Source organism: Tachyglossus aculeatus, chromosome 4 (assembly GCF_015852505.1).
Source record: "Tachyglossus aculeatus isolate mTacAcu1 chromosome 4, mTacAcu1.pri, whole genome shotgun sequence".
Taxonomy (NCBI): domain Eukaryota; kingdom Metazoa; phylum Chordata; class Mammalia; order Monotremata; family Tachyglossidae; genus Tachyglossus; species Tachyglossus aculeatus.
Genome location: NC_052069.1, coordinates 5,958,128 through 5,971,133, shown reverse-complemented (window position 1 = coordinate 5,971,133; position 13,006 = coordinate 5,958,128). Strand labels below are relative to the sequence as shown.

The 13,006-nt window shown below is 45.4% G+C and overlaps 1 protein-coding gene across 18 annotated transcripts in view; it reads right to left on the bottom strand.

Moving 5' to 3' along the window:
* ABLIM2 (actin binding LIM protein family member 2) overlaps positions 1–13,006 on the bottom strand; it is a 308,934-nt gene that overhangs the window by 67,654 nt on the left and 228,274 nt on the right. For 6 of the 18 annotated variants that reach the window (XM_038744839.1, XM_038744841.1, XM_038744840.1 and 3 more), the window contains 2 exons: positions 5,508–5,560; positions 2,499–2,625 (listed from right to left, as the gene is read on the bottom strand). In XM_038744839.1, coding sequence (XP_038600767.1) covers positions 2,499–2,625; positions 5,508–5,560 — 180 coding nt within the window. Of the gene's footprint in view, positions 1–2,450; positions 2,626–5,507; positions 5,561–11,775; positions 11,893–13,006 lie in introns of all 18 variants that reach the window. The other 12 variants (XM_038744827.1, XM_038744831.1, XM_038744833.1 and 9 more) reach the window with 3 other exon arrangements.

Sequence of the window (13,006 nt, the reverse complement as noted above, 5' to 3'; positions counted from 1 at the left end):
TTGCATTTACCCCAGCGCTTAGTACAGTGCCTGGCACATAGTAAGCGCTTAACAAACACCACAATTTTGAGTATTGTTAATCCATCCATTACAAGACCTGGCACACACTCAGTAGGCACTCAGTACAGAGCCCCATTTATACTCTCTCCCACTTCAAAGCCTTATTGAAGGCCCATCTCCTCCAAGAAGCCTTCCCTGACTAAGCCCTCCTTTTATCTTCTCCCACTCCCTTCTGCGTCTCCCTAACTTGCTCTCTTTATTCATCCCCCCTCCAATCCCTCACCACTTTTGTCCATATCCGTCATTTCTCTATTTCTATTAATGTCTGTCTCCCCCTCTATACTGTAAGCCTGTTGTGGGCAGGGTATATGTCTGTTATATTAATAATAATTATTATTATGGTATTTGTTAAGCGCTTACTATGTACCAGGCACTGTACTGAGAGCTCACCTCCTCCAGGAGGCCTTCCCAGACTGAGCCCCCCCTTTTCCTCTGCCCCTCCTCCTCCCTTCCCAATCACCCCTACTCACCCCTTCTGCCCTATCCCCTTTCCCTCCCCACAGCACTTGTGTATATTTGTACATATTTATTACTCTATTAATTTTATTAATGATGTGTATATAGCTATAGTTATATTTAGTCTGATGGTATTGACACCTACTTGTTTTGTTTTGTTGTCTATCTCCCCCTTCTAGACTGTGTGCCTGTTGTTGGGTAGGGACCGTCTCTCTATGTTGCCGACTTGTACTTCCCAAGTGCTTAGTACAGTGCTCTGCACACAGTAAGCGCTCAATAAATACGATTGAATGAATGAATGACTACTAAGCGCTGGAGTTGATCCATGCAAATCGGGTGGGGAAGAGTCTCTGTCCCATATGGGGCTCACAGTCTTAATCCCCATTTTACAGATGAGGTAACTGAGAAGTGAAGAGACTCTCCCAGGGTCCCTCTGAGCCTCAATTTGCCCACCTGTAAAATGGGCAGGAAAATACATACTCTCCTTAACTCTTAGACTCTGAGCCCCAGGTGGGACAGGGACTGTGTCCGATCTGATTGTCTTGACCTTAGCTGTTAACACAGTGCTTGACAAATAGGAAACATTTAAGAATGCCATTTTTAATTATGATCGGTTATTCCTATCATTAGCATGGCTATTCTTCCTTGTCTCAAATTAAACTTTCCAATGCTACGCAATTAAATTTCCTCTTCCAAAAGAACAGACGGACAGTTTGGGAAGAAACCCTACTTCTCTGGCACACATTTATGAGACTGTGAGCTCACTGTGGTCAGGGAATATCACTGTTTATTGTTATTCTGTACTTTCCAAATGCTGAGTACAGTGATCTGTACGCAGTAAGAGCTTAATAAATACGACTTAATTAATGAGTTGCTGACTTGATCTCCAGCCTGTAAGTTTGCAGAGGGCAGGAAAAGTTTCTCCTAAATCCGCAGTATCGTGTTCTCCCAAGCCCTTACTATGCACCTACAAAACGCTCAATAAGTACGACTGATGGATCCCAGCAAAATCTTTGAGACCAAAGAAAATCTTCATCGCATTCATATGACATGGGTAAATATCCAATCGATCAATCGATCCATCATCTGTATTTATCGAGTACTCCCTGGGTACAGAGAGCAGTGTTGCTTAGTGGAAAGGGGCCGGGCTTGGGAGTCCAAGGTCATGAGTTCTAATCCCGGCTCTGCCACTTGTCTGCTGTGAGGGCAACTCACTCCTCTGTGCCTCAGTTACCTCATCTGTGAAATGGGGATGAAGACTGAGCCCCACGTGGGACAACCTGATTTCCTTGTATCTACCCCAATGCTTAGAACAGTGCTTGGCATACAGTAAGCACTTAACAAATACCATCATTCTTGTTATTATTATTACAGAGCATTGTACTAAGTGCAGTGTTGCAGAGCTGGTAGATATGACGAGTCTTTATTCAGGATTCCCGAATGAAGGAGGCAAAATAACCCTTCTGAGACTGAGCTGGATACTGCTACGGTAACTGTGCAGATTATTCATTCATTCAATTGTATTTATTGAGCACTTACTGTGCTCAGAGCACTGTACTAAGTGCTTGGAAAGTCCAATTTGGCAACAGATAGAGACAATCCCTACCCAACGACGGGCTCACAGCCTAGAAGACGGGCTCACAGTCTAGCTCCTCAATCCGTACGAGGCACTCATTTAATCCGGACCACGCTCACGGCCGAATCCATCCCTGACCTCCAAAAGCCTCCACATCCCCTAACGTCCGCAGGCCGGAAGACGCGGGGACCACCTCCATAGCGTCTTCCCTCCGCAGGAGTCATCCGAGGAAAGGTTTCAGCCCAAGGGCGATTCAAGCCACCTCAGAATCCAGCCACGATGGGAACGCCGGCTTGGATTCGATTATCCCCGGAACAACGGAAAGAAAGAGGTCGGAAGGGCCCCGCTCTTTTATCACCTGCTCCTCCAAGAGCATCCACGTGCGGCTCCGGGCCTCTGGACTCACGTGAGTGAGGGCTGTCAGCGGGCAGCCTCTGGAGCGACCCTCGATCCGTCGCGCTGCTCTGGGATTGTACGTCCAGTTCTGGGGAGCCTGTGGCAGGGGATCCTTTCAGGGTCAGCCACTCAGCTCTCTGCTCGGGGAAATGGAGAAAGGAGGTCAGACGGTCCATCCTGTCTGTTGAGCGCTTACTGCACGCTAAGTGATGTACGGAGCACTCCGGAGAGTATAAAATACTACAGTAAATGGACCCATTCCCTGTCCGCGATGAGATTATAGTCTGATGGTGTTTGTTCAATGCTTACCGTGGACCAGACACTGTACTAAGCACTGGAGTAGACAGGAGTTAATCAGGTTGGACACAGTCCCTGCCCCACGTGGGGCTCACAGTCTTCATCCCCGTTTTCCAGACGAGGCAACGGAGGCTCGGAGAAGTGAAGGGGCTTGCCCAATGCCAGTGTGGCTCAGTGGGAAAGAGCCCGGGCTTTGGAGTCAGAGTTCACGGGCTCAAATCCCGGCTCAGCCAGTTGTCAGCTGTGTGACTTTGGGCAAGTCACTTCACTTCTCTGGGCCTCAGTTACCTCATCTGTAAAATGGGGATTAAGATTGTGAGCCCCCTGTGGGACAACCTGATCACACTGTAACATCCCCAGCGCTTAGAACAGTGCTTTGAACATAGTAAATGCTTAATAAATGCCATTATTATTATTATTATTATATAGCAGACAAATGGCGGAGGCAGGATTAGAACCCATGACCTCCTGGTGCCTGGGCTCCTTCTTCATTCACTACGCCATGCTGCTTCTCTACAGGGGCCCATCAATCTACCCTCCCACCTCCTCCAGTGAGCCGTCCCTGATTCACTTCCATGGTTCACTTAATAATAATGACTTTAATCACCAAATCCATCATCAGCCCACCTGGTGTTTCTGAGCTCCCCTGTCTAAGCCCTCACTAGAAGCTTAATGTGGGCAGGACACACATGTATCAACCTCAGTGAGAAGCAGTCTGGCCTAGTGGATAGAGCCTGGGGGTCAGTAGGAGCTGGGTTCTAATCCTGGCTCTGCCCCTTGTCTGCTGTATGACCTGGGGAAAATCACTTCACTCCTCTGGGCCTCAGTTCCCTCATCTGCAAAATGGGGATTAATAATAATAATAATAATGGCATTTACTGAGCACTTACTATGGGCAAAGCACTGTTCTAAGCGCTGGGGAAGTTACAAGGTTATCAGGTTGTCCCACAGGGGGCTCGCAGTCTTAATCCCCATTTTACAGATGAGGCAACTGAGGCCCAGAGAAGTTAAGTGACTTGCCCAAAGTCACACAGCTGACAAGTGGTGGAGGTGGGATTTGAACCCACGACCTCTGACTCCAAAGCCCAGGCTCTTTCCACTGAGCCACGCTGCTTCTCTAAGATCATGAGATCATGAGCCTCATATGGGACAGAGACCCGATTAGTTGTATCCGCCCAAGCGCTTAGTACAGAGCCTGGCACATAGTAAGCATTTAACGAAAACCACAATTATGGTTATCATTACTAACTCTGTTGTATCGTGCTCTCCCAAGTGCTCAGTACAGAGCTCTGCACACAGTAACGATCAATAAATATCACTGACTGATTGATTGATCGATCCCCTACACCCTCTCACTTCTGAATCACCGAAGCACATCATTCATTCATTCATTCAATCATATGTATGGAGCACTTACTGTGTGCAGAGCACTGTACTAAGCGCTTGGAAAGTACAATTTGCTTAGTACAGTGCTCTGCACATAGTAAGCGCTCAATACATATGACTGAATGAATGATTGAATGAATACAAGTTGGCAACAGATAGAGACGGGCCCTACCCAACAACGGGTTCACAGTCTAGAAGGGGGAGACAGACAACGAAACAAAACAAGTAGACAGGCATAAGTAAAATCAAAATTAATAAACAGAATTATAGCTATATTCACATCATTAATAAAATGAATAGAATAATAAATATGTAGATATATCAGCCCACCCCACACCCCAGTGGCACTTACGTTCATAGCTATCATTTCTTTTAATTTCCTCTAAACTGAAAGCTCAGTATGGGCAGGGAAATCACCTACTAATTCTGTTGCATTGTACTCTCTCAAGCGTTTATCACAATGCACTGCATATTGTAAACGCTCAATACATACCACCAATTGGTTGATATCTGCCTCACCCTCTGGACTGTGTGCTCATGTTTACTAAATCTACTGTATTGTTCTCTCCCAAGTGTCTAGTTTACAGCGTGCTGAACCCAGTAAGTGCTCAATAAAGACAATTGATTGATATTTTATAACCCTCTTCGCCACTCAAGTATATACCTGTTGTCAATGATTTATTTAACCACTCTAGTTGCAAATACCTGTGTGTTGGCCACCCTCATTAGAAGGCAGGAAATGTCACTTCTCCATTCTCAACTTCCAAAGTGTCTAGTTCAGTATACCGCATCAAATGGGTGTTCAATAAATGCAAATACCACTACTCATCAGCCTATATTTGTGTAATAATAAGGATGATTGTGGTATTTGTTAAGCGCTCACTATGCACTCTATAGAGAAGCAGCATGGCTTAGTGGAAAGAACAGGGGCTTGGGAGTCAGAGTTCATGGGTTCTAATCCTGACTCCGCCCCTTATCAGCTGTGTGACTTTGGGCAAGTCACTTAACTTCTCTGTGCCTCAGTTACCTCATCTGTACAATGGGGATTAATAATATGAGCCCCAAGTGGGACAACCTGATAAGCTTGTATCTATCCCAGCGCTTAAAACGGTGCTTGGCACATAGTAAGCACTTAACAGATACATTATTATTATTATAATTATAGAGAGCTGATTCCTTTGGATAATAATGTTCGTTTAAGAACGATTTATCCTAAGACTGTGAGAGCCATGGCTTCTAAATCAGACGGGAAAATGAGGAGCGGTTAGATTTCTATTAAAGAAAAGAATCTAGATCGCTTGTGTGTGGTTGGATTATAGGATTTGCTTCGCATTACCTTCCTGCTGTCCTGATCGAAACTTCCGTCCTCTCCGTCCGATCTCCTCGTCACTAAAAGAGAAACATCGGTTTAAAAGCGAAATGCACGCTGTCCTTTGGACTCTGAATATTTACACCGCAGTTCCCTAAGCTACAGTTCGTTTCATAAAGGATGGGGGACAGATGATACCATTGAGGATCAAGGCCGTGAGCTTCGGTGACCTTCTCAGACAGTGCTTAGAATCCCTAAATGTTAGCAGACATGAAAGCAATCCTTCCCCCTGGGGAAGCACACATTAAAAAGCATTTTTGAGAAATGGGAGAAGACGGGAGAGGAGTGAAAAAATGAATGAAGGCATGGAAAATACACTGTAAGAAAATAGCTTAAAATGAAGCTTTATTGAGGGCAGGGATTTTATCTACTGATTCTAGTGCACTGTCCCAAGCGCTTGGTACAGTATTTTACACCCAGCAGATGCTCAATAAATGATAGATAATAACATGGGCTGGGAATGCACCTGTTTACTGTTAATAATAATAACAACAATAATAATAATAATGATGATAGTATTTGTTAAGCCCTTATGATGTGCCAAGCACTGTTCTAAGCACTGGGGTAGATACAAGGTCATCAGGTTGTCCCACATGGGGCTCACAGTCTTCTTCCCCATGTTCCAGATGAGGGAACCGAGGCACAGAGAAGTGAAGTGACTTGCCCAAGGTCACACAGCAGACAAGCGGCGGAGCAGGGATTAGAACCCACGACCTCCGACTCCCAAGCCCGGGCTCTGTCCACTAAGCCAGGCTGCTTCTCATTACATTGTTAGATTGTACTCTCCCAGGTGCTTAGTTCAGTGTTCTGCACACAGTACGTGTTAATACAATCGACTAATTGTAATGCCATTTGTTGAGGGTACAATGTAATGGTTTGAAAGTACAACAGAAGAAGAGATTGTTTTCTGCCTGGGTGCCTTCTTTTTTAAAATAATAATAATAATAATAATAATGATGGTATAGTAAGCACTTAATATCCATCAATCAATCGTATTTATTGAGCACTTACTGTGTGCAGAGCACTGTTCTAAGTGCTTGGGAAGTACAAGTTGGCAACATATAGAGACAGTCCCTACCCAACAGTGGGCTCACAGTCTAGAAGGGGGAGACAGAGAACAAAACAAAACATATTAACAAAATAAAATAAATAGAATAGATATGTACGAGTAAAATAAATAAATAAATAGAGTAATAAATCCATACAAACATATATACATATATACAGGTGCTGTGGGGAAGGGAAGGAGGTTAGGCGGGGAGGATGGAGAGGGGGAGGAGAGGGAGAGGAAGGAGGGGGCTCAGTATGGGAAGGCCTCCTGGAGGAGGTGCGCTCTCAGTAGGGCCTTACTATGTGCCAAACACTGTTCAAAGCGCTGGGGGAGATACAAGGTAATCAGGATGTACCACGTGGGGCTCACAATCTTCATTCCCACTTTACAGATGAGGTAACTGAGGCACAGAGAAATTAAGTGACTTACCCAAAGTCGTACAGTTGACAAGCGGCGGAGCCGGGATTAGAACCCACGGCCTCAGCACTGATCCTGGCTGTGTCAGTTGTCTGCTGTGTGACCTTGGGTAAGTCACTTAACTTCTCTGTATTTCAGTTACCTCATCTGTAAAATGGGGATTAAGACTGCAAGCCCCCCAGCGTGGCTCAGTGGAAAGAGCCCCGGCTTTGGAGTCAGAGATCACGGGTTCAAATCCTGGCTCTGCTAATTGTCAGCTGTGTGACTTTGGGCAAGTCACTTCACTTCTCTGGGCCTCAGTGACCTCATCTGTAAAATGGGGATGAAGACTGTGAGCCCCACGTGGGTCCAACGTGAGCACCTTGTAACCTCCCCGTTGCTTAGAACAGTGCTTTGCACATAGTAAGCTCTTAATAAATGCCATCATTATTATTATTATTATTATGTTCAACCTGATTGTCTTGTATCTACCCCAGCGCTTAGTACAGTGCCTGGTACACAATAAGCTCTTAACAAATGCTATTAAAAAAAAAAGTTGGATCACAGCTCTATTTTTTGGGTTCAAGGGTGACCAAATACACCAAGGAGGAAAATGATATATGTAGAAACATCGAGGTGGTATAAAATCTATGTACATATTTTTATGTCTGTCTTTCCCATTAGAGTGTAAACTCATTGTCGGTGGGGAAAGTGATTTGTTTCTTGATTCTGTCCTTCCAAAGAGCTTACTACAGTAAACCAAGTAGGTGCTCAGTAAATCCTTCTAGACCTTAAGCTCATTGTGGGCAGAGAATGTGTCTATTTATTGTTCTCCTCTACTCTCCCAAGTGCTTACTACAGTGCTCTGCACACAGTAAGCGCTCAATAAATATGATTGAATGGATGAATACCACACTACTGCTGTTGCTGCTACTTTCGCTACTGCTATTACATCTACTATTCTGCACTGTCACCTCAATTAAATGAAATTTCACTAAAACCGCAACTCTTTTGGACTATTGTCCCCCAGTGACTTTTGGGATCACACATGCAGCTGGAGTGATTTTCCTCACCACTGTCATCTTGGGGCAGAAATGTGAGCCAGACATATACACGTGTACTCCCACATCTATCTGAAATTTTCCCTTACAGCCTAATAACCCTTTTAAGGGCAACCCTTGCGTTATTAAAGTCTACATTTATGGGGAAGCAGCGTGGCTCAGTGGAAAGAGCCCGGGCTTTGGAGTCAGAGGTCATGGGTTCAAATCCCGACTCCGCCAATCGTCAGCTGTGTGACTTTGGGCAAGTCACTTTGCTTCTCTGTGCCCCTGTTACCTCATCTGTAAAATAGGGATTAAGACTGTGAGCTCCACATGGGACAAACCGATCACCTTGTAACCTCCCCAGTGCTTAGAACAGTGCTTTGCACATCGTAAGTCAGCTGTGTGACTTTGGGCAAGTCACTTCACTTCTCTGTGCCCCAGTTACCTCACCTGTAAAATGGGGATTAAGACAGTGAGCTCCACATGGGACAAACTGATCACCTTGTAACCTCCCCAGTGCTTAGAACAGTGCTCTGCACATAGTAAGCGCTTAACAAATACCATCATTATTATTATTAATTTTAAAAAGACAAAATTATCACACAAATACCAGCTGGTCTTTGAAAAGAAACTTAGGAGGATGAATGTAGTTAATTCACTGGGAGGAAAGGAAATGGAAAATATATGAACAAGCAAGCAGAACTGCAAAGTGCAGCAGGGTGGCCTAGTGGATAGAGCCGGGCCTGGAAATCAGAAGGACTTGGGTTCTAATCCCGGCTCCGCCACTCGTCTGCTGCGTGACCCTGGGCAAGTCACTTCACTTCTCTGTTCTTAAATACTCTCCACTGTAAAATGGTGATTAAGACCATGAGCCCCACATGGGACAAGGGCTATGTCCAACCCGATTACCTCGTATCTACCCCAGGGCCTATAACAGTGCCTGGCACATAGTAAAAACTTAACAAATACCATTAAAAAAATTTTTTTCCATGCCCCACATCCTTTCTGGGGAGCACGTTTTCCCGGCTCGGCCATATGTCTACTGTGTGACTTTGGGCAAGTCACCTCACTTCTCTTTGCCTCAGTTCCCTCATCTTTAAAATGGGGATTGAGACTGTGAGCCCCACATGGGACAGGGACTGTGTCCAACCTGATTTCTTTGTATCCACCATAGCACTTAGTGTTTGGCACATATTAAGCGCTTAACAAATACCACATATATTATTGTTATTATTCTCCATCTGATTGGGTGTTCTGATGAGTGTAAATGATTCAATTTTGTGGTCACAGAACCCACCTCCCATCTGTCTTTCCTTCCACACAGTCAGAGAAGAGACTCCAAGAAGCCTCCCACCCAGATGAAAAGTGGATCAGCTACCTATTGACCTCCACCCCTTCCACCTGACACCTCCCTGTTTTTCATTTTCTGCATGCTCATTTCAATCTCACTTTGGAAGTTCCACTTTCAAAGTGATGATGACAATGAAGATTTCCCCAGTAATGACAGTAGTGACCCCCATGCACATTGCCCTCACCAATTGTTCCAGACGTTTAACTCCCTCCTCAAGTCCTCTTTCCCCCCTGCCTCCCCATTCCTTGACCCCAATGGACCTGGTCACCTACTTTATTGAGAAAATTGACCGCCTCAGGAGTGGGCTCCCTAAAATTTCCCCTGCCCCGCCCCAGTCCCTTTCCCTCTCTGCCCCTTCTTCAAGTCTCCTGCCTTTCCCAGCAGTATCTGTAGATGAGATATCCTGCCACCTCTCAAAATCCATCCCCTTCAAGTGAGCATCCGATTCCACTGCTTCACACTTTAGCAAAACACTTACTCCCCTCCTTCTTCCCTCCCAAATTACTGTCTTCAACTGTTTGCTTCTTCCCCACTGCTTTCAAACTTTCCTGTCTCCCCTATCCTTAAAAAAACCCTCCCTTGACCACACGACTCAGTCCAGTTATCACCCCGTCTCCCTCCTACCATTACTCTCCAAACTCCTTGAGTGAGTCGCCTACACCCGCTGTCCCAAGTTCCTCTCTTCCAATCCTTTCTTTGCCATCCTTCAATCTGGCTTCTGTCCCCTTCACTACAAAGAAACCACCCTCTCAAAGGTCACCAATGACCTCCTTCTTGCCAAATCCAATGGCCTCTACTCCATCCTAATCCTCCTCCACCTCTCAGCTGCCTTCAACACTGCGGACCACCCCCTTCTCCTGGATTCGTTATCCAACCTCGGCTTCACTGACTCTGTCCTCTCCTGGTTCTCCTCCTCTCTCTCTGGCCGTTCATTCTCAGTCTCTTTCTCGGGCTCCTCCTCTCCCTCCCACCCCCTAACTGTGGGAGTCCCTCAGTGTTCAGTTCTGGGTCCCCTCCCATTTTTCATCTATGCCCACTCCCTTGGAGAACTCATTCACTCCCATGGCTTCAACAACCACCTCTATATGGATGATTCCCAAATCTCCATCTCCAGCCCTGATCTCTCTCCCTCTCTGCAGTCTCACATTTCCTCCTGCTTTCAAGACAGCTCTCCTTGGATGCCCTCCCATCACCTCAAACGTAATAATAATAATGATAATAATAGCATTTATTAAGCCCTTACGATATGCAGAGCACTCTTCTAAGCACTGGGGAGGTTTCAAGGTGATCAGGTTGTCCCAGGGGGGCTCACAGTCCCCATTTTACAGATGAGGTAACTGAGGCACAGAGAAGTTAAGTGACTTGCCCAAAGTCACACAGCTGACAAGTGGTGGAGCTGGGATTTGAGCCCATGACCTCTGACTCCAAAGCCCGTGCTCTTTCCACTGAGCCACGCTGCTTCTCAATAATTCTAAAATGGAATTTCTTATCTTCCCACACAAACCCAGTCCTCCCCCTGACTTTCCCATCACTGTAGATGGCACCACCATGCTTATTGTCCATCAAGCCCTTAACTTAGGGGTTATGCTTGACTCCTCTCTCTCATTCAATCCACATATTCAATCCATCACTAAATCCTGTCGGTTCCACCTTTACAACATCACTAAAATCCCCCCTTTCCTCTCCCTTCAAACTGCTACCAGGTTAATACAATCACTTATCCTACCGCGCCTTGATTACTGTATCGGCCTCCTTGCTGACCTCCCAGCCTCCTGTCTCTTCCCCATTCCAGTCCATATTTCATTCTGCCACCCAGATCATTTTTCTACAAAAATGTTCAGGCCATGTTTCCCCACTCCTCAAGAACCTCCAGGGATTGCCCTGCTACCTCCACATCCCACAAAATCTTCTCACCTTTGGCCTCAAAGCCGTCCATCCCCTCGCCCCCTCCTACCTCACCTCCCTTCTCTCCTTCTTCAGCCCAGAGTGCACACTTCACTCCTTTAATGCTATCCTTCTCAATCTACCACAATCTCATCTACTTTTGTCGCCAACCCCTGACGCAAGTCTCACCTCTAGCCTGGAATGTCCTCCCTCTTCGATTCTGACAGACAATGACTCTCCCTGTTCAAAGCCTTATTGAAGGCCCACCTCCTCCAAGAAGCCTTCCGTGACTAAACCCTACTTTCTCCCTCTCCCTTCTGCATCATAATAATATCCATCTCCCCTTATAGACTGCAAGCTCATCATGGGCAGGGATTGTCTTTGTTCATTGTTCTATCGTATTCTCCCAAGTGCTTAGTACAGTGCTCTGCACCCAATAAGTGCACGACAAATACGATCGAATGAATGAATAAATGAACGAATGAATGAAAGAGAGAATTGCCTCCTTACCTGCAGACTTCAGCTCGGGAGACTTTATTTTTTTCATGTACATTGAGTCCTGGACCACCAAGGATAGGACTGAAACCAGGTCAGAAACTTGGGAAATTTTGGACTGGGCTACGCGACCTTCGACGAGATAAGGTCAGAATTGAATTCCGAGCAGCCGGATTTAGGACATACTACATGTGCATTACGTGAAATATAGATTTACATCCACCCTACAATTTCTGGTACTTACCCACTTGGAGACCCATGTTTTTCATTCTCTTCTTCCATCTGTAAAGTCTATCGTATCTTCCCTGCTAGACTGTTTAGCACTTAGAACAGTGCTCTGCACATAGTACACACTCAATAATTACCACTGATTGTCAGTTTACAGCTAGACTGTAAACACGTTGTGGGCAGAGAATGTGTTTGCTTATTGCTGTATTGTACTCTCCCAAGTGCTTAGTACAGTGCTCTGCATACGGTAAGTGCTCAATAACAGAGAAGCAGCGTGGCTTAGTGGAAAGAGCACAGACTTGGGAGTCAGAGGTCATGAGCTCTAATCCGGGGCTCCGCCACTCGTCAGCTGTGTGACTTTGGGCAAGTCACTTAATTTCTCTGTGCCTCAGTTACCTCATCTGTAACATAGGGATTAAGGCTGTGAGCCCGATGTGGGACAACCTGATTATGTTGTATCTAACCCAGTGCTTAGAACAGTTCTTGGCACATACTAAGCCTTTAACAAATACCATCATTATTAATAAATACCATTGAATGAAGAAATGAGGGGCATTGACAGCAGGAATTATGTCTCCAAACTCTACTGTACTCTCCCGAACCCTTATTTAGAGTCCTTGACCCAAAGTTGATATTATTAATTGATTTTATGACCATAGAATGAAATTTTTTTAAGAAAAGGAAAATCTCTATTACTCTGTGCCTGGTTATTGAAACTGGGGTTAACTGAACCAATAACGAGTTTTGATAAAATAATAGTAATACTAATAATTGTGGTATTTGTTAAGCGCTTACTGTGTGCCAGGCACTGTGTTAAGCGCTTAGATAGATACAAGCAAATTGGGTTGGAAACGGTCCCTGTCACACATGGGGCTCACAATCTTAATCCCCATTTTACACAGGAGGGGACTGAGGCCCTGAGAAGTGAAATGACTGGCCCAAGGTCACACACAACAGACAAGTGATGGAGCTGGGTTTAAAACCCACAACCATCTCACTCCCAGGCCTGTGCTCTATA